The sequence below is a fragment of the Dendrobium catenatum genome, unplaced genomic scaffold (assembly GCF_001605985.2).
Source record: "Dendrobium catenatum unplaced genomic scaffold, ASM160598v2 fragScaff_scaffold_716, whole genome shotgun sequence".
Taxonomy (NCBI): domain Eukaryota; kingdom Viridiplantae; phylum Streptophyta; class Magnoliopsida; order Asparagales; family Orchidaceae; genus Dendrobium; species Dendrobium catenatum.
The window spans coordinates 8,367,422-8,389,373 of NW_021319178.1; the positions used below are offsets into that span (position 1 = coordinate 8,367,422).

At 33.5% G+C, this 21,952-nt stretch overlaps 2 protein-coding genes across 4 annotated transcripts; both read right to left on the bottom strand.

Annotated features, from left to right (window-relative positions):
- Window positions 1-5,684: 5,684 nt before the first annotated feature.
- Window positions 5,685-16,355, bottom strand: LOC110114803 (light-harvesting complex-like protein OHP2, chloroplastic). 2 transcript variants are annotated; one of them, XM_028696068.1, is made up of 3 exons: window positions 15,847-16,355; window positions 6,427-6,565; window positions 5,713-5,851 (listed from the first exon to the last, which is right to left on the bottom strand). In XM_028696068.1, exons 1-2 carry the CDS (start codon window positions 16,233-16,235, stop codon window positions 6,448-6,450), a joined length of 507 nt encoding a protein of 168 aa, XP_028551901.1. In that variant the 5' UTR covers window positions 16,236-16,355; the 3' UTR covers window positions 5,713-5,851; window positions 6,427-6,447. The 2 variants fall into 2 exon arrangements, with proteins under 2 accessions (XP_028551902.1, XP_028551901.1); XM_028696069.1 differs by lacking the exon at window positions 6,427-6,565 and having other exon boundaries at window positions 5,685-5,851.
- Window positions 16,356-17,110: 755 nt separating this feature from the next.
- On the bottom strand, window positions 17,111-21,724 carry LOC110114801. 2 transcript variants are annotated; one of them, XM_020847803.2, is made up of 3 exons: window positions 21,523-21,724; window positions 19,867-20,499; window positions 17,111-17,637 (listed from the first exon to the last, which is right to left on the bottom strand). In XM_020847803.2, exons 2-3 carry the CDS (start codon window positions 20,399-20,401, stop codon window positions 17,552-17,554), a joined length of 621 nt encoding a protein of 206 aa, XP_020703462.1. In that variant the 5' UTR covers window positions 20,402-20,499; window positions 21,523-21,724; the 3' UTR covers window positions 17,111-17,551. The 2 variants fall into 2 exon arrangements, with proteins under 2 accessions (XP_020703462.1, XP_020703464.1); XM_020847805.2 differs by having other exon boundaries at window positions 19,863-20,499; window positions 21,523-21,721.
- Between the last annotated feature and the right edge of the window lie 228 nt (window positions 21,725-21,952).

Genomic DNA, 21,952 nt, shown 5'->3' on the forward strand with positions numbered 1-21,952 from the left:
TTTTTTTATTTATGATTGTTACGGGCTAGAATATTCATAGTGGTAAAGTAAAAGAATTTTTTGTCGTAACGTTGCATGGATATCCAGTACACAAATAGAAAACTTAAAACACAAAAATTTTTTACGTGAAAAAAACTTGAAAATGGAAAAAAATCACGAAGCCACAGCTAGTCGAAATGATTCTACTATTATTTGAACATGTTACAAAAATCGTCCCACCCTATACTTGAGGATGGTCAAATTATAGTAGTCTAAGAAGGGGATTAAACTTCGTGTCAATATTCATGAGTTTACAACGATGATTGTCAGACAGAAGTTTGAAGGTGGTAGAGCGAAAGTCTGACGACTGTCAGGCTAAACTACGGTGATGGTCTATGGATGGACGGAAGTCCAGCAATGGTCGGTGGCCGGGCGGAAGTTCAATGAAAGTCGATGGCCTGGAGAAACTTCGGCGATGCTCGATGCACGGGCAAAAATTCGACGACAATCGATAGTCGGACAAAAGTCCAACAAAGGTCCTTTGCCGGGCGAATGTTTGACAACGATCAGTAGTCGGACGGTGGTCGAGGAGTTTGGTGGTAAGAGAGCTCCTAAATTTCTCTTCCTCCCTTCTCTTTTTTATCTTGCTTGCTATTTCCTTTAGTGAAAAATGAGGGATCTATTTATAGTTTTTGGGTTTCGTTAGGTTTGTCTCATCTAGTCACTCATATTAACTATAAGCATATTGATAAGTGTAAATAATATTATATTTTATGTGTTAATTTGTTAGTGAAAGTATATTATTTTAGTTATATTTGTGTAGAAAATACCAAAAATTATCAAGTTTTCATATATGATACAGTGTCGTGGCATCGGACACAATACCACCACGACACCATCATATATGCTGCAGGAGTGCCCAAATATGGATATGGAGGTACCCAATCTTTGTTTGATAGTGTTGTAGTGTCAAAGGAGTCAGCGCGGTAAAGCACAGCCTCTATCTGCATAGCACCATGATGCCAAATTCCAACGCCACTAGATTAAGAGAGTGCCACGTGGACGTCGCATTGCTCAACCATAAGCATCATTGCAATGCTACGTACAATTATAACTGTTTAGGCCATGATATGCCAGTGAAGCGACGTATCAATTCATTAAACAATGGGTCCATGCAACAAGTGTCCATCGAAGGAAACCCTTTAACACTGTGATGTTAGTGCATTTTATGGGTGCTGCGACGTAAGTGTCTTGAGCGTCAAGGCGCATGAATTCATTTTCTATATTTTTTTTATAAACAGTCTATTTGTAAAGTTAGTAGAGGAGTTCAATAACTTATTTAATTTCAGCCTTTATAGTTCTTCTATGATTTTTTCTTATGAGTGACAGCTAAAGGAATTCAAAGAAGTATTAGATACATTCCATAGGAGTGTTTAGCTTGTGTTTGCGAAAGCAATTTTGTAAGGTCAATATGAAGTGTAGAGGAGATCATTGAACTCATCTGGTGATATCTTTTCTTTTGTACTTTTTTCTTTTGTATTATTAATGAAAATAAATTTGCTTCACTTGTTCTTCATGAGTAGCTAAAATTTATAGTTTTGAATTGAATGTGTAAATAAAATATGGAGTACTAATTGAATTCTCTTCATCAATAATTTCATTATGTTTTTAATATATCAGGTCTTCATTTAATGTATATAGTGATCATATGTATAGTTAATATCAGGTATAATATGGAGCCTATAAATAAAAGAGCAGGCACAACCAGGTATTTGGATTGATATGTGCAAGTATAAACATAATGTTTGTCATGTTTTAAATTTATAGAGATGAATTATCATGAGGGGGTTTTAATAGTGCATGCTTTACTTTTCTAAGATTCTCATATGGTATTGAGATTAGAAAGTTTAATTTGTCCTTTGTCTTTGCATGCTTAATTGAGCGGTCAGTGATGCATATGCTCTGAATAATATTAATACAAAAGAGAATCATTATGAAACATATGATATTTATATTCTATCAATCAAAAATAATTTATCTAAATAGTGTTTTATTTAATTATTTTTGAATTTAAATTAAGTGATTGAATCTCCATCAAAATTTATTTTAATTGAGTAGGATAATTTATATAGTTGAAGTAGACTTTACTAGTATTTGCAAGTAAGCATTTTTCCTCGTGGGAACGATATTTGATACCCTACTCTATCATTATATTACTTAATTCGACATATATACTTGCTACGTTAAGTGAAATTTTTATAATGTTTATATCAAAGAAAACCTAATCATTATTTAAGGATTAATAAAGGCCTAAATTATTTTTACAATTCTTTTGGTTACTCCACCGTTCCCATCAATTATTTGATGGAGAAATATATGAGGATATTATTAATAGAATTTAAGTTGGATGGTTGAAGCAGAGAAATGCAACGAGTCTGTTGGGATAGAAAAGCACACCTCAAACTTTGTGGAAAATTTTCTATGATAGTGGTGATACCTCCAATGCTTTATGACACTTAATATTAGCCATTAAAAGAGAAGTATAAAATTAAGTTAAATGTTGTAGATGAGGATGCTCAAGTAGATGATTGACTATACACATAGAGACAAAATGTGAAACGAGTATATACGTAAAAAGGTTGGAGTATCTACAATGGTAGATCAGTTTAGAGTCTCCTTAGATGGTTTGGTCACATAAAACATCGCTCTTTTAATGACCTTATTAGGAGAGTAGACATTATATCCAGCCTATATTAAGAAAGGAAGGGGTAGATCCTAAAAACTACTTAGAAAGGATTAAAAATGATTTTTTTATTAAATTTAAATGAGAACTCAACTCTTTATAGAATATAATGGAGAGCAAATATTTATGTAATCGACCCTGTAATGGGATAAAGGCTTGTTGTTGTTGTTGTTGTTTTTTAATCATAAATTTATATGAACACAAAGATTTTATGAGAATAATAATATATAGGAGGATTTACATAAATAAAATATGTCATATTTATATACTATTTATAAATATACACTAAATTTTGTTAAGTAAAAAAAAAAATAAAAAAATCTCACCCTTATTATTAACTTCCCCTAATGATTCCATTACCCACTGCTACTCTTCTTCACCAACGAAAGTTAAATCAATGGCTCGCAAGAAGTGCTCGCAACTTCCTATCTTCTTCTTCAATTCGTTGTTAAGGGTTTCAGAATTGCAAAATCTACCAGCCCCGTTGATAATCTTCATCTCCAACAACCTCATCTTTGCAAACACCATTGTTCTGTCGATACCCTTTGTCATGACTCGCTCTTTGGAGCTATTATTCTGTGCGGACACCGGACGGGAGAACAGTCCGGTTAAGCGCTGGGTACCCAGTGGTACCCAAGGGTATCGAGTGCGGGTACCGAGCTGGGTACCCAATAATAGAATGACGTGACGCATTTTTATTGGTCTCTGTACGCCCTCCTGACTCCGCACAGAATAATAAATCCACTCTTTGAGAGTGTTCGTGAGAGACCGGATTAATGGAGAGGTATAACATCTAAGGATTTAGAAGTTAAATATGTAAACGGGGTGATTTTAATAGTTTTATGCATGAAAATCCCCCTAACATCTAAAATTTAACTACAATTCACTTCAACTTCACAAGCTCTGCCAATCTTGTAACCTTCATAAATTTCCAATCCTGTGAAAGTCCCATCTTGTCATCCTCATATGCTGCCATCCAACCACTTCACTCTTCAAACTTTCGCCTTTGCCAAATCCAACAAATTTAGAGGATTAATTATTATGTGCGGTCATCAGATATTATTCGTAGACGAATGAAAACGCGCCACGCCAATTTTTATGTTGTGTACCGCTCCGTAACGGGTGATGTGGCACCTTCATTCGTCTCCAAACGGTCTGGTGACCGCACAGAATAATTCTCCACTTAGAGAGGGACTTGGTTAATGAAGCAGTGAGATGGAGTGGCACGACAATTCACCTCTTCGCCCCTTGTATCCAACAAGATCTCTTAATTTTGTTAATGGAATGTTATATAATGTAAATAATAAGATTTAGAAATTAAATATGTAAATTTTAATGATTTAGGTGCTATACATATTATTCCCCCTATTAAATATTATTATCATTTAACCATAAGTCAAACTCCAAAGAGCTAGCTTATGAACCTTTCCAAGTTTCCATCCTATCAATGCATCCAACTCGCTTTCACATTAAGACCTAAAACAACAATCGGCCCAACTACTCCAAATCAACTAATAATGTCACACATTAAATTTCTTCATATATGAGAGTTATAAAATAAGAAATTAAAAAAAAAAATTACTTTAATTTTAAAAATGTCATGTATTTTACTTGAATGCAACTTAAAAGAAATTTTTTCTAGCATGAATTATAAGAAATAATATAAAATAAATAAGTATTATTGCATAGAATATAAATTTTCAGTTATTTTTTAAAGTAATATTCAAATTTATTTGTAACTATTGAATTTATATATTTTTGCACGCCATAATTAAATATTTAACTAAAATTTTAATAAAAGCAAACAAATTTATATTGATATTTTATTGTAAATTTTTTATATTTGGATGATAATTTAAAAGAGGGAGCTATGATATTATGAAGGCAATAATTTTGCAAATATGTGCTATTCATAAAAATATGTCCTAGATTAAAAATTCATTAAAATGTCCCAAATTTGAATTTATATTAAAAATTAAAAAAACATCATCTTAATACTTGGATTCCATCAGGAAGTCAGGGTACCATTTTTATTCTATAATGTAAAATATTTTTCTAATATTTTTTATAATTCCAACTGAAATATTATATCTAAAATAGTCATTAACATACTAAGCCTCATCATTAATGTTAACATTTGCTTTTTAAAATATACAAAGAAGAGCGTATTAATTTTTTGTTTGGATGATTAAAGAGATATTTTATTATTATTTTTAAATGCATGGAGTAATTAATTTAACTATTGACAAATATATATAATAAATAATGGGAAATTATTATTCAAATTATTTTGCCATCACATATTTATCCGTTATTTGCAAATTTCGGTTAACATTTAGCTGGAAAATAACTGGAATAAATTTGATTCAAAATATCTGATTTAATTTTTGTTAAAAAGAATTTTATAGCGATTAAATTTACTTTGAGATAAATATAATATAAATTTAGATAATTAATTATATGGTACAATGATGTCAAAGCAATTCTCTTAATTATAAAATAGTACTAATTTAATCTTAATAATTATTTTTATAATACAACTAAACATTAAGAGAATTGCTAAAATAAATTCTAATTTTTAAAATAAAACATTGATCACATGCACTTAGGACATCTGATTATAATAAATGGAGTTTTAAAGGAAACTGATTTCTATTTTGAAATTCTTACATGTGATCAACAAGAAAGAAATGATAAAAGTTACACAAATCTCAAAGCAAATCGACTGCATGTATTTGAACGATCAAAATGTTTAAATCTAAGAGAGAAGAAAAACAGGAAACAACTGCATCCTAACAGAGCATGATGAGAATTTCATTCATTCATTCATAGATTTGAATAAAGGGTTGATGTATGCAGCTTTAGGTTTCGTTTAGGACAGCTTTCTCACCTCTTTTTAAAGCAATTTTTCAATAAAAATATTTTTTTTTTTAACTAAAAAACTGCTTTAAAAAACAATAAAAAAGCTATCCCAAACGTTGATTTAGAGGTATAGAAAATAAAGAACCAGAGCATTAATCCAAATCGACGACTCCGAAATTAGAGAGTAAGATTTTGAGCTGCTGGACAAAATCTGCTCCTGTTGCATACTCTGTAAGAAGCCCGACAGCAAAACCAAACATTGCCCATCTGCAGAACAATCAGATGCACATAAAGTTTGATGAAAGTGGTGACTCTTAACAAACTGAAAGCATTTCATTCCAACAAACTCAAATTAGTACATGCAGTGTCCGTCCGAACGCATTCGGATGGCAATCCGGACTGTCACCTCACCCAATACATAATATATTGGGTGTTGTAGCGCATCCGGATTTGCCCCGGATGCGTCCGGACTCTGCACGTTATAATCCCTCAAAGAAAACAGGAGGTTGAGAGGAAAAAAAACTTGAAATTATTTTCAGAGGAAGAGATCTGAAACAAAATACGGCAGAAATCACAGAATTTTGAACTATGAGCAATGAAGAAATGTTTGAATCCTCTTCCCTGCTGAGGTAAAATCATAGGAAGAATGTCTACTCTGGTGATGGATTGTTTCAAGTAGGTTCAAAGCAGTACAATAAATAGTTTAGATTGCGCAGAATTTGGCAGGATGAAGCAAATTTTTGTTTGGATGATAAGAACAATATAAGGGTTCTGGCTTATTTTGGTATGGAAATGGAATAATATGGAGTATAATTGAGGTGGTGGTTTCACTTGCTTCTCACATGGATATTACTTCGGCGTTATCACTGAGTTTGTTGGCATACAAGTGCATCTTTGGCGCACTCAATTATTTCCGCATGGTGATTGAAACTCGTAATCTCACAGTGAAATTTCCTTCCTCGAATAGCGTTGTAGATATACCTGGAAACTGATGTGGAACATCATTAGCTAAATAAGCCATTAGGACTAGCATACATTTTATTACATATTTTCTTTTAAGTTTTCTAGAATATTCTACTGCACTTATATATACTAGTTGTAAGGAAGAGAAGGCATTGATGAATATTATATCCCTTTTGGAGCTTTAAGCTGAGTTTGTTCCTTGTATTTGGAGTTCCTTCTAGCACATTGATTCTTCCGCCGATCCATTACATCGTAAACTTTCTCCAATATCGAAGACATTATTTGAATTTCGTCAAAGATGACAATGTTGCCGGAAAATAAAAATGAATAAGTATCCACTAAGAGAGAGGCCGTCAAGAAGAAACTTCGCATTCGCTCTACTAAGGTCCTAAGGTACTTTCCATTCTCAAGTCGCCTCACTGCTACGTAGTAACCTATATGCCATTGCTTGGAAATCACGCAAGATTCGTAGAGTAGATATTAATGTTGCTACTCATCAGTCGAATGTTAATGCAAGTAAACTCAAATAAGATAAAATCTACAATTAAAAGAGTAGAGGGCTCCTCAAAGGAAGCTTCATTTGAGAAATACATTACTGAGATGAGTAGATTTCAAATATGGATATAGCCAAGAAGGCAAGAAGTCTGGCAGTAAATGGAGGAAGCAATGTACACTTCAAGAAGGCCAATGAGGCATGCCCAAAAGATTCTTACCAATCACCAAATATTGACACACTGATCGACTCAATTGTGGTGTTCTCAACAGTCAACACTAAAGGCTTCGTTTGGAACAGCTTTTTTTACTGCTTCTTAAAACAGCTTTCTAGTTTAAAAATTAAAAATTTTATACTAAAAAACTGCTTAAAGAAGCAGTAAGAAAGCCATCTCAAACGAAGCCTAAGCATCTCAAACGAAGTCTAAGTTTCTCCATGTTGTCTAGGGATACTAGTTAGTAGACAAGGATGCACCTTGAAGATGAGGGGAAGGCAAGTTTCACCACAAATGAAGGAACATTTTTCTATAAAGTCATGATTTTTTATCTAAAGGATGTTGTAGACATTTATCAAAGGCTTCTTGACAAGATTTATTTCAAAGTACAGAAGGATAGAAATCAATACATGTAAATGAAAATTCTAATCAAGAGGGGAAAAAATGATGATAAGTCACTTCCGAGATATTTTCTTCACTCCGAAGATATAAATGGAAGCTCAATCATATGAAATGCTTGTTTGGAGTCTGGTCAGGCAAATTCTTAGGAGATTTGGACTTGCCAAATAAGATAAGGGTGAATTCTGCCAAAATCAAATCAATTCTAGAGATGAGGTCCCCAAGGTCATCCAAGGAATTCAAAAGCTGACCAACAAGCTCACCAGCATTAACCAATTTATCTCTCGGTTGGGGGAGAGGAATGCTCATCTCTTTAAGACTCTTAGAAAGTCCAAGCAGCCCATCAAGGAAAACAGTTGAAAGAGATCCTTTCAGCAATGGAAGGCGTATCTTACTATCAGTCTATCACTTTAATCTTTAAATGCCCGAGACATGACGGAGAGTTAGTCTTTATATTTGGGAGTGGGCACTACTATTGTTAATTCAGTTCTAGCTCATAAAGAAAAGAAGAAACAACAAAATTTTATTATTATTTATTTAAAAAAATAAAAAGAAACAACACCTTCTGTATAGAGATGTGCACTGTTTAGATAAACCAAAAACATCAAACCGAACCCATCTTATTTAGTTAGTTTAGTTTGCTTATTAAAGTAATGATTAGATTATTCATTATAATTTTAACTTTCTCTGATTTTTAGCTATGGGTAATATTTTTATTTTTTATAAAATCAATCAAACCAAAAACCAAATTATATTAATTTCTTGATAAAGATCCATACGAATATTATTTATTTCACATGTCAAATTATAAATTTTAAGAAGTATTTTTCAATATTCTTCTTAATATATATTATTTATGTTAGTTAACTAAATTACCTTTTAGTTCTTCCAAAATTGAAAATTTTGGTTTGATTTAGTTTGGATGGTCCATTTTCTCCATTTTACAACCGGAACCAATTGAATTAGCTTATTTTTAAACCAAATAACCCAGATTGACCAAATCACACCACGACCTCTGCATTATTTTAGCAAAATCAATTGATTTAGCAGAGATTAGCTTAACTACCCTACAGTTGACAAAATGACCCTTGCTCTCATGACAACAAAATGATAAAGACATATTTTCAATCCCATAAGATCAAAGTCTTGACCTATACACCTCTTTGTCAAGTGTAGCATCAACCATAACTCTCAGGAAAACTCATAAAACGGTCCATCAAGCTTAATGAATTCAAGATTGAATGTGTCCTGTACTGCTATTAAAGCTCGAGTACATTTTCATTTTTGTCATTGAATTCTCAACTTCATAAGAGGATAAACATGGAAGTATAAGCTTAAGAAGACAACATATGGACAATGCAAACAAATGGAGCATCCAACAAATCAAGCAAAGGGCAGGTGTGCGCTTAAAAGACCATATGGGATATCTATTTTCTCTTTCATGTTAAGTCTACAAATAAAATATCTAGTTTTAACATCAACATGATCATTATTCACCTTATCCTCGTTGTTTTAGGTCAACTTCATGAATCCTAATACAAAATTCCCTTGGTTCACATTGTTTGAGGTGTTAAATGTATTTTAAATAAATCTTTAACACAACTTCAATCTAGGCTATCGTGTTGTTTGTAAGTCTGGACCAAAGAGAGATCAAATTGGCCTGTTATACCAACGGTCAAATCCAATATCAACTCAAAAAACTTAAGTTTATAAGTGAGAGCCAATTATTAGTACTGTTAAACTAATATGTTTTTTTACTAATCAATGAGGGACTAAACCCAATAATCTCACAAGGATTAAAACTTTCATCCAAAGCTCCTTTCTTCCTAATTATTCAGCATCAATTTTATGTACTCTTCTTATTAATACATCTTCTAAACTCCATTGGATATGCCCAAAGATCCAAAAAAATATTTTCACAATTTTATATCTAATATGCGATACTCTCAAATTATTTTTTCTATAATCATTTATAAATTAATAATCCATAGGCATCATTCCCCCCACCCACTCACATCAAAACTCGCTTCAAACCCAAAGGAAAAAAAAAATCAACCTATGAAATTACCTCTCATTTGTGATCTCAAATTTTCCCAAGTATCTAAATAAGGTTCCTTTATTAGCCTCTTACAAAATCTTCAGCTGAAAGCAATACTGCAACTCCTTAGCCATCTTCATTCGAAAACCAACATCACCACCTGATCCACCTCCTTCACCTCACTCGACAATGCCACCGCTAACGGAACCTCTTCATATGGTGCCATTATCATTGTCAAATGAGCGGTAGATAGGGATGGGCTGAGAGAGAGAGAGAGAGAGAGTAATATGAGGAAAGGGAGGAACTATCAATCTTTTTAGAAGACTCCTTTTGAGCTCTAAACTATAAAATAAGATTTCCAGAAGCAAAATTTTGAGGGAGTGGATGAAGGAAAAGAGGAGATTTTAATTTTGATGCAAGGAATGGTGGGACCTATCAAAACTTATTGGCTCTAATTTTTCTAAAACAACAACAACATCAAGCTTTTATCCCACTACGTGGGGTCAACTACATGAATCATTTTTCTCCATTGTGTCCTATTAAAAGTCAAATTCTCATTTAAATATAATTTTTCTCCAAAAATTTTTTTTTTACTTTTTTTGGCCTTCTTTTTCCAATGGAGGTAAGTTCTATAGAGAAGAACGGGATGAATTTTGATCGAGAAGGGGGTAGCAAATGCCCAAGTTTTACATGAAGGAGATCACCAATAATGATTTTTAACTAACCAATATTGTTCCATCTGGTTGAGCAACACTTTTTAATTTTTATTTTAATAAAGCTCTTTCCAAAACTAAGCCAAAGGCTAATTTTCCGCCACCCCAACAAATGTTTAATAAAAAAGGGAATTAAAGTAGGCGCATTCTTTAAGAAAAAATACCTTTATCACAGCGGTGGTGGTTTGATAAAAGATTAACATGCCATCCAAAGATATATTTAGCAAGGAAAAATGTTGTTAAGAATATTATTAGAAATTTTTAATGGAATGTAATACAAGCGTACAAATGTTACAAGACACTTTCATCAAAGTATAACATTTTCTTTCCAAGACAACAGTTATGACAGTAGTATTAGAAAAACAAAAGGTGACAGCTCAAAAAATAACAAATGTCTTTCCATTATATCAACACCATAACTTTCATTCGTACAACTTCTTTTTCTTATGAGGTAACTCAAATAGAAAACTTCAACAATTCTATTATCCTAAACATTATCTTAAATGATCCCAAGGGCGTTTGGCAGAAAATAACATACTATCCAAACCCATTTTGTTAATGATATTTCATGCAAAACCTTGAGGAGGCTATAAAAAAGTTCTGTAGAATTTGCCAGTTAAATCTATTAAATAAAAAGATGTTAATCCTTGCTTCACAAGACAAAAACTTAAACAATTTATTTGTACAAGACAAAAGTACTGTCATGAAAAATTAGAAGAATGGTTTGCATTTTCTCTACGTATATCTATTTTAGTTTTCCTACTAAATGCCTTGAAAAACAAATCTAGCTTTATGATGAGGACATTAGAGCATGAATCGTATATCAGAGGCGTGGCCGTCGATCTATGGCAACGATCGCGTCAATGTATTTTAAGTTATTTCATGTATTTGTTTTATTATGTTATTTGTTATTTATGCAGTATTTTGTTTTTCCCGTTTTACCCCTTGCTTAAGGGAAGTCGTATGTAAGCACTAAGGGCAATGTCGTCTTTCTTATTTTGAGTCTTATGTACGAGACTATTTATAACCCCTATGTTTCTCTTTGAAAATTAATGATTGAATGATTAAAAAAAATTTGTGCTATTGCTCGAGTTCTTGAGAGATCTTGAGAGTGCTTGGAGAGAGAGCGAGATCTCTTGGAGAGGGAATTTTGGATCACCCACCAACCTTGGAGACAGCTGGGTTCGTGGTTTCTCTTATTTATCTATCTTTCTTGTCCATCGTCTCCAAGCCGCCGGCCACCATAAAACTCCCCCCTTGCCACAGGTAACTTCACTCCATTTCCACCTCATTCGACGAACCACAACCTCTTCACCCCTCACCAAAATTTCCCCTCCAATCCACCACACCGCCGGCCTCCCTCCTTCCCCTTCCCTCCAAAATACAAATCCCTACATGAATAATTGCCATAAATTAATATTCTTAATTTGGAATGATTTAAGCTTCAAATCTCAAAGCAATTTGAAGTTGAAATTTTCTTTCCTAATTTAAGAAATTTATTTTAGGAAAGTTTCCAAATTAAAGCCTATTTGAATTTCAAATTCATTTGGATTTAATTAAAACATTTCCTATTTCTTATGACCAAATTAAGAAACCCTTAATCCCTCCCATTAATTCCCCCCATGGCTAGCAATGCCACCAGCCCCCCTATAGTTTTGGATTAGGAAATTATTTCCTAAATCCCAAATTCCCCTCTTTGGAAACAATTCAATTTTCCCCACCTCCCTTTGGCCGAATTCCCCCCTAGCCCCACCTAATTAATTTATTTCCATTGGAGAACTTCTACAATTGGAAATCAATTAGCATCCTCCCTCCTTTCATGCCCCCCCCCCCTCTTCTCTCCCTTCCTTTAATTATTCTCAATCAAGAGGATAATTAGGTGTTTAAATTGTATTTTCCCTCCACCTAAACCTCCCAAAATTTCAACTTAATTTCCCAAACCCTTTTCCCTCATGGCCGGCCACTTAATCCATCTCCTTCCTTGAGGGTTTGCGAGATAAGCTCCTCCCTCTCAATAGGAGCCTTCAAGGGAAGTACCGTCTAGCATGCTCAACACTTCAACACCAGAGAAACTACTTTCTCTCTAAGTTGAACCTTCAAGAAAATTACGACAAACTTCTTCAACATCTCGACTACTTGTTTCCGAACTTTGACTAAGGTGAACTTCTCCCCCTTTTCAATTACCTTTCTAATCCTCTAATCTTGTAGGTGATGAAGAATCACAAGGAGCCGAGTTTCGCCTTATGCCTAAGCTTAGTAAACGTAGGATTTTATTTCGTCGTTGCAAAAGCTTAGTAAACATAGGATTGAGTGCACTTTCTATGCTTCTAATCTAATTGTTAGATTAGGGATTTTGTTGAAAGCTATTTACTTTGCATGTTATTGAATTTTTAAATTGTTTTGATCTTCCAAGTGCTTGGCAAGTGGTTTAGCCTAAATGTAGGCACCCCTCTCTTGTTTTCTATTGTCGTTAAGATTGCTAACAGTTTTAATCTTACTTGCTTAATTCAAGAAATCGTGCTAATCAATATTCCATCCATTTAAAAGCATTTAGTTCTACATCACTTTACCATCACCATCATCATCATTAAACTTATCCTAACTATTCAGCTTTATGAATCCTCAAACTCAATTCGTTCAGATCATATTGCTTGATGTGTAAATTTCGTTTATGCAAATCTTTCAACACAATTTCTATCGAGATTGTTATTTTGTTAGTGAGGAAAAACTAAATAGGAATTAGAATAGATCTGGCGTACCAATAGTTAAATCTATTTTTAATGCAAAAGCTTAAGTCTACAAATAAGTGTCAACTATTACTATCTCTACACTACCATATTTTTAAATTAATTGATATGAGGCCACCTCAATACTTTCGCATATCTCAACACTTGATCTAACACACCCTCCTTTTCTAATCATTCAGCATCAATTTCATGTACTCTTCCTATTAATAAATCATCTACACTCCATTGCACATGCAAAACCACCAAGTATATATTTTCACTACATTATGTGCTACTCTGATATTCTTTCTCATACAATCATTTCTAAAGTAGCAACTTATGGTTCTAATATTCACCCATCCCTATCAAACGTATAACAAATCTAGCATATATACAATAAGGGGTTATTTGGTAGAATAATTTAAGCAGGATTAAACCAAAATCTTCAATGATTTTTTAGTTAGTAAATACTATTGTGAAGTGAAATGTCATCTTGCTTACATTATGTACTATTTCCATTATTCGATAAATCATAGATAGCTGACATATGCATTAGATTTGACTGTATTTAAGGCTAGATGTATTGGGAACCTAGTTTTAACGTTTGTGGTAGAAGGAAATTAATACAGTTAGTAGAATCTGCAACTTGTTGGTTTCGTTTCTAGAACGTGAGTCCTCTTAAAAGTTAGTATAAGCTTCAAGATGAGATGTTATTAGTAGATCTACTCAGGGAATTATTGATATGTGGTTGTTTAGCCAAATTTGTTAAAAAAATTTAAAACTTGTGCTATGTCATGGCTGCTCATACTTAGCACAGCTAATCAACAAATCATTTAAACTAAAATCTTGGGAAAAAATAAGAGAAACAGTGTATCAAGATCAAAAAGTGATTTTATTAGAAAAAGATATTCAACAAAGATGGATGAGATATTTCAATAAGCTTCCAATGAAGATTGTGCGAATACGATTGACTTTAGTGGCTTTAGTACCTTAAATGAAAAATAAATATTTTTATTTTTATCATCGTATTAGTAAAACCAAAGTTAGAGAGGCCTTAAAAAAATGAAGTGTGTAAAAACGGTTGGACTTGATAATATTCTAATAGAGATGAGGAGATGCTCAGGATATGAAGAAATTTTTTGCTTACAAAACTTTTCAATATTTAAAGACAAAAAAAATGCTAGATAAGTGGAGAAGAAGTGAGTTGAATTCTAATTTTAAGAATAAAGGTGATCCACAAGAGTGTGCAAATTATAGAAAAATTAAGTTAATGTGTAACACTCTAAAACTATGGGAGAGAGTTGTTGAGCATAGGTTACGACATGATACTAAGGTCTTTCAAAATCAATTTGGATTCATGCGTAGGTCTACTATGGAAGCTATATATTTATTGAGAGGTTTGATGGAAAAGTATAGAGAGAATAAAGAGGATATACATCTAATATTTATTAATTTAGAGAAAACATATGAGAAAGTTTTAAGAGAAATGCTCTAGATAGTTTTAGAAAAGAAAGGAGTTAATAATGCTTATATTCAAGTCATTAAAGATATGTAAGTAGGAGCTGCTACTTGTGTTCAAACACAAGGTGGTTTGACCAAATATTTTCCTATTGCAATTGGATTACATCAAGGATTAGCTTTAAGTCCATATCTTTTTGTTTTAATCATGAATGTTCTTACTAGACATTTACAAGAGGATGTTCCCTAGTGTATGTTTTTTGTTGCTAATATTTTTCTTGTTGATAAGACTAGATAGGGAGTTGAAGATAAACTTGAATTATGGAGGTCAACCTTAGAGTCTAAAGGTTTTCATTTTAGTAGATCTAAAATCAAATATATGGAGTATAATTTTAATAATAATAGATCTAGTGAGGGGATTGTGACTTTGGACGATCAAGTCATTAATAAGAGTACTCATTCTAGATATTTTGGATCTATTGTTCAAAGTGAGAGTGAAGTAGATGAGGATATTATAAGTAGAATTCATGTTGGATGGTTGAAGTGTAGGAATACATCGAGCATGTTATGTAAGAGAAAAATATCCCTCAAACTTAAATGAAAAAGAATAAGAGGTGGTGAGACTTGCAATACTTTATGGCGCAGAATGTTGTCCATTAAAAGAGAAGCACAAAATTAAGTGTTATAGAGATGAGAATACTCAGGTGGATGCGAGGATTCACTCTTAGAGACATAAAGTGAAACGAGTATGTAAGTGAAATGATTTGAGTAGTTCCAGTGGCAGATAAGATTAGATAGAGTCATCTTAGATGGTTTAGACAAAACCTCAACCTTTCTATGATCCGGTTATGAGAGTAGATGTTTTGAATCAGCCTATGTTAAGAAAGTTGGAGTTAAAACTAAAAAGATTTGGTTAGAAAGTACTAGAAATGATTTTTTTATTAAATTTAAACGAGAAATCTTAACATGACACAATAGACAAAAAAAATTATGTAGCCAACCCCAGATAGTGAGATAAAAGCTTGATGTTGTTGTTGTTGTTGTTGTTTTTGTAGTGTATTAAGATTTAGTTGGATTGAAGTCAAACAGTTTTAAGATTTAACACCATCAAGATTACATGATTTGGCAAACCCTACTTGAATTAAATATTTATTGTAAACAAACAGCCCCAAACTAAACTAGCATTAATCCTTGATAAATATTAACATCAAAACCCACCCAAAAACCAAAAGGACAAACAACCAATCCATGAAATTACCTTCCATTCGCGATCTCATTCTTCCCCAAGAATCCAAAGAACGGGCCTTGATTAGCCTCTTCCAACTTCTTCTGCCGAAAGTAATCCTGCAGCTCCTTCGCCATCCTCCTCTGGAACTCCAACGTCACCACTCCCTTCACCTCCCCCGCTGAAGGCGCGGCAACCGGCTTTGCCGGAGGAGCGGGTGATAGGGATGGAGGGGGAGAGAGAGACGGAGCAGTACTAATAGGAGGAGAGAGTGAAGGAGCCGTCGGTCTTCTCAAAGGGCCTTCTGCTTTGGAACTCCGAACTGTAAAATAGGGTATCGGGGAGCAAATTTTTAAGGTGTGGGGTGAAGGAGAAGGAGAGATTTTGATTTTGATGCAAGGAATGGTGGAAGCTATCGACATTTCTGAGCTCTGATTTTCCTAAAAAATTAGTTTTTATTTTTATTTTTGGCGCTCTTTTTCTGAGGAAAGGGTTTAGGTTTCTCGAGAGAAGAGAGCGATGAACTTTGATCGACAAGGAGTATATATATGTATGTATGTATGTATTTTTTTTAAAGATAATGATTATTGAATTTATAATTTACATATTTAATACCAAATTATCCAAAATATACTGTAGATGAAAGAGAGCAAATTTTGAAATGGCAAAATTGAATAAAATAAAATAAAGTATCGAGAAGCAATATCTTGATTATTAAACTCAATTATTCAATTTATTTTACATAATTCTAAAAAATGGACTTTTTTCACATTATATTAGGTCCCATCTTAAGAAAGATATTTCACTTAAAAAAAATTTACAAAAAATATTAAAAAATTATAGTTAAGAGAAATGTTGTAATTAACTTAAAAACAATATTAGAAAAAAAATCTTATATTTCATTTTCTCCGCTACAATTTATAATATACTTTTTCAAAAGTAGCTTTAAATTTCATTTAGGACAACTTACTTTTCAAATCGTATTCATAGTTTATATTTATATTTAGTCACTGCTTTCAAAAAAAAATTATCTTAAGAAGTTATTTTTTACAATAACTTAAAAAAAAACTCTTCGCAAAACTTTACAATCAACTTTATAAAAAATTGTAACCATCCCAAATGAATCCTAAAACAAATTTTAAGAAAAACATGAACAAAATTGTAATTTTTTTTTCATTCCAGCACAGCTATATATTTTTAGTTGATTTTCTGCCACAAAAAACAGCAAAGAAATATCAAAAACTAAAATATGCTTTAAATAATTAAAAAAAAACTAAAATACAAGTGGTGACATGAATGAAATAAAAATAAAGCTAAACTAATACATTATTGCCATCAACGGCGACAAAATGCACAACGCTGGACTGTGCCGCTCCAATGCCTTCATTGCAGGCTGATCTATTGAGTTCAGACCACATACAAATTTCACCAATTACAGAGACCAATCAAAAGAAAAGCACAGCAAAACTACAAAGCAACAAAAAGCCTATCCAAGATGAAGAAAACGATAATAGATAAAAATCTATATAACTGAACAAAGCAGTACGCATTCTAAAGCAAAATACAAGAAGAGTATAAAAGGAATTGGACCAAAAAATTTTGATTTTTCCTCAAAGAAGGCGCTGAGTGTTTGAAGAAACTGCTTCTGCTGCTGCTAATTCCGGCAGCTGAGGAGAACGACAGACTTGAATGAAGCAGCAGCGCAGTCGTTTGTTGCTTTGTCTATTGACGGATGGCTCTAAAGAAACCAATATCTACTGAATGATGCAGAAGCAGTTTTTACGCCTTTCATTCTCGCACTCGCAATCCGACGCATCGTCATCGCTGTAATATCAAAATGATGTGAAATGAGGAATTCTGTAGCATAAGCAGATGAAATAATATAAGCATTAACATTGGCTGTTTGGCTGCAAAATTTAGCATAAACCGGGGCAATGGCGGATCCAATATAAGCCCAGGGGGCAATTGCCCGCCCCCCTCAAAAAATAAAAAAATAAAAATTTATTATATGATTCTTTAAGTAATTTGTCTCCCTTCATCTGTTTTTTAGTCTTTATAACAAGAGTTTTTAGGCAATTGCCCCCCTAAAAGTTTTAAAATACTATGGTCTTTAGGCAATTGTTCCAACATAATTAAACTCATTATATAGAGATGTTATTGTTAGGGAACGATGAACCAAATACAAAGAGAAATAGTAAAGAAAATAAAAATATCCTTACAACCCCGCAAGGAGGCACTTGCCCCTTTAGACCCCCGACATATCTACGAAGCGTACAACGATCAAGAATATGAACAAATAGGGGTCAAGAGGCAGTATCCCCAGAACAAATTTTGGTCGTAAAGATATTTATGGAAAAAAAATTTCTACACATTTACTTATAAGTTTGCCCCCTGAAAATTAAGGATGGTTCCGCCCCTGAATCGGGGCTTTAAGTATTTTGAGCCACATAAACCCTACAACTTTCCTAGGTCATGTTATCCTCTTGTTTTAGGCTAATCTTGGATTTAGTGAACCCTTAGGGAAGTAGCATTTGGGAGGTTCACACTTCACACCACTTCTCAATGTTCTGTTTCTTATACTTTCTTCTCCTTCAGTTGAATCCTAAATCTTGAAAATATTTGTCAAGCAATTTAATAGGCTTTAACATACTTTAGCATCTATTATGTTAAAATAATTTTCAGTATTTAATGCCTCCAGGGTTTGCTGAATCTGGATTACCAAAATTAATAAAGTGGAGTGATTATGGCACTAAAGTGTGCAACCAAAAGACTGCTGCAGGCCACTAACTAATAGCTTCGTCTCAAATGGTGGGCTCCCATGGAAGCAACTATTAATTAGCTCAATAGATCAGCATTCTCTGCACGATTAGGCAAATGCCTGCTTTATTTATAATATCATAAGTATAAGATGGAGTGACCGCAAGGCGCACACATATCTCACCAATTGGCATCACCATTGGGCCCATATGACCAAAAGCTTATAGATAGGAGGCATCCATTAATTCAGAAGTTCATGAAAACAGGTAAGAGTCACTTATAGTATATTAGGAACTCAATTGTTGTATCACTTTCTATGTGGAACTATCTCCACTCTCAAGGTAATCTTCACAATCCCTCTTGAGGGTGATTAACAAACAACTTCCTAACAATGGCAGGGCTCTCGTGAAGGTGATCAATGGTTGCTTTCAGCTGTGTGTTAGGTCGGTTCATCTTGAATCGGCCAAGCCAGCCCAGAGGCCGACTCAAGTATACAAGAGGCGAAACATGTCCACCTCCTTGGGAGCTTGCCGCCCACATTAGTGGGCCCCATTTGGAGTAATTTGTGGAGAGAGGATTGGGCGGCAAGGGTGAGAGGAAAATTTTGAATTAGGGATGTTTGAATTATGGAATTATTGTATTAATAGTATGGCTTGTTTAGGGTTAGGGTTATGCATGATTATTGGGTTCTTTAGAGTTTTCTCTTGGTGTCTTGGGCTCTAGAACTTCTTCTAGAGATTGGAAGAGAACGATCAACTTCTCGAATTGAGGATCAATTGTATCTTGCTTTGTGTTTGTCTTGCTTTGGATTTCTCTAATACAATCCAGTGATTTTGGGTTGATTTCATCACGTTCTTGTGTGTTTTCTCGCAGTTTTTATCAATTGTTGCTAGAATTGCTTGCAAACTCAAGTATTTCATTTTGGATTACTTGTGAACTCAAGTATTTCCTATCACTGTGAATCTGCTCTCTAAACGATCTATTAACATGCAGCTTCATTTGAAATTTCATGTCGCATGACATAAATTGAGCTATACTCCTGCATAGCTCAATGATCTACTTAGCAAGCGTATGGCTTTGGCTTTATGTTCTGAGTTTCCCACAATTTAAAACTGTCATGCGAGATGCAATAAAAAATGAAACGAGCTCCAATCCAACAAAAATAATTATGGCACTTCTCCAAGCACAAAGATACCAAACAGTTCAAAAACTTATGGAACCATTATAAATACCAGACGATAATTATATTCTTCTAAAATTTTCATTAATTTTATACCAAGGATCAGGTGTACCTGCATTCAAACTCCCTTATCTGAAAAAGATCTCTTCCACTTGCATCTGTCCACTGCACCTTTCGCCGCACAGTGATACCAGATATGGACTCTGCTTCAGTTGATTCATTGGCAATCCTAGCTACTACAGAATGCTTTTCTGAAGGCCTTTTCAGATTGCTCTTTAGACATGATTTCCTTTCACTCTCGTTAACACTATCATCACTAGAAGTATTGGCATTCTTGTCAGAAGCCAATGGTGAATTTGAATTTTCATGCTGCTTAACTGGACCAACTTTAGGAGGAAATGAACTATCAGCTTCAGCAGATGCGCGACCAAAGCAGATAAAGGAAGCGCATCCGTGGGCTACTCTACTTGTTCTGGAAGCCAGCTGAAAATCTTGGATAGCTTCCTGTTCAACCAGCTGATACTGACAACAAGGTGTGATTTTCATAGGTTTTTCTTCGTTTCTCTGGCCCAGGAGCAGTAGTGCAAGACCCTTGCTATACCCTTTTGCAGATGAAGAGAAAAATCCTCCTCCTTCCACAGCAAATAGCATTGCATATGGTCATCCGTGCCGCATAAACAAACCGCTACATTGCCTGGCCGAATTAGAATAAGCCTACTGTGTTCTTCAATCTTAGCTCCCTAGTCAACCTATGAAAAAAATGATCAAGATATCAACAAGAACACATAAAAAGGGATTTTTTTTACTAATCATTATGGTTCATAAATAATACAAAAAATTGATGATAATATTCACAATCAATTTCAATGCATTTCTTTGCATGTTTGTGTTCGATAAATCTTATACTTGATATATTAAACTCTATTCTAGTTTCTTTTTTAAGAAATTGCAGGGTATAACCGCATTTTGCTTTGAACTTTATCTAGGGAGAAAGAAGCCATCTTAGAACAATTTTAAATGAGTGCAATACAAGAATTGTTTGATTAGTCATATATCTCATTAATCTGAAAGCAAATCTAACAATTTTATAATACATCCTGGCCAATTTTTGGTTGATCCAATATCTATATTCATGTCCAACAGAAAATAAACTCTTGAAATTTAGAAATATTGCATGCCGTGGAACCCTCCTTTTACTCAGAACATAACAGATTATATAGCTATTCTAAGATCGAACAATCCTAACAGATCCTCAAATCAGAAAAAAAAAAAAAAACAAAATTATAGAAACATGATCCAGATAATTCCATGCAAAAGTTTTCAACAAAAGCGCTCGCAAAAATTCAATCTTGTAATTGCAATCTTAAACTATTCCATCATGCCATTAGCCAAATTTCACAAAACTAAACCAATTCAAAGCTGAATTTTCTGCCAAAAAAGAGGGCAAATCTGAATTAAATATAAAGGATTCAGAGCTCCCCATTCTGGCTCCTCCTCCCTTTTTATTATGCCCTTACCAACAATCTAACTTGAGCATATTTCAAATATATTTGTACAAGCAATGGAAAAAAAAAAGATAGAATTTTTTTAACCTAGAGATTCGCAGTGCAAGCGACATTCTTAAAGAATGAAAATTAAATAAACCAACAATAAAAGCGATCGATGATCGGCTTCCACATCACAATATATCCAAAACTCCCAATTTCAAAAATACAGTAAAGATCTGAGTAAAAAATAAGTGAGAAAATCGCAAAGGGATCCTGATTCCCAACCTAGAAGAATACTTCTGGACTAAATAACAATACAAGATTGAATTGAACATCAATCCCCACTCTTTTTTATGCCGTCGATTCCAAGATCTGCCGCTCTACACCGAATTCAATGCCCGGCCAAGCAGGAAGAAGATGGCGACAAAGCTGAGGAGAGATAAAAGAGGCACATTTTATTACTGGGAGTCTGGGAGAGCAATAAAGAATTACGCCAGCGACAAATACAAAAATAATTTGTTTAGAATAAAAGCTATACTAATTGATAAGTATTAATAAAATGGATAAATTTTTATTACATTCAAAATAATTTTAACAATAATTCAACAAAAATAATAACAAATAAAAAATAGCTATAAAATAATAAATATTCAAAGCTCAATAGAAATCTAACAAAGAATAGTAGCTTAAGCTTAAATAATTATTTAATAAAAAT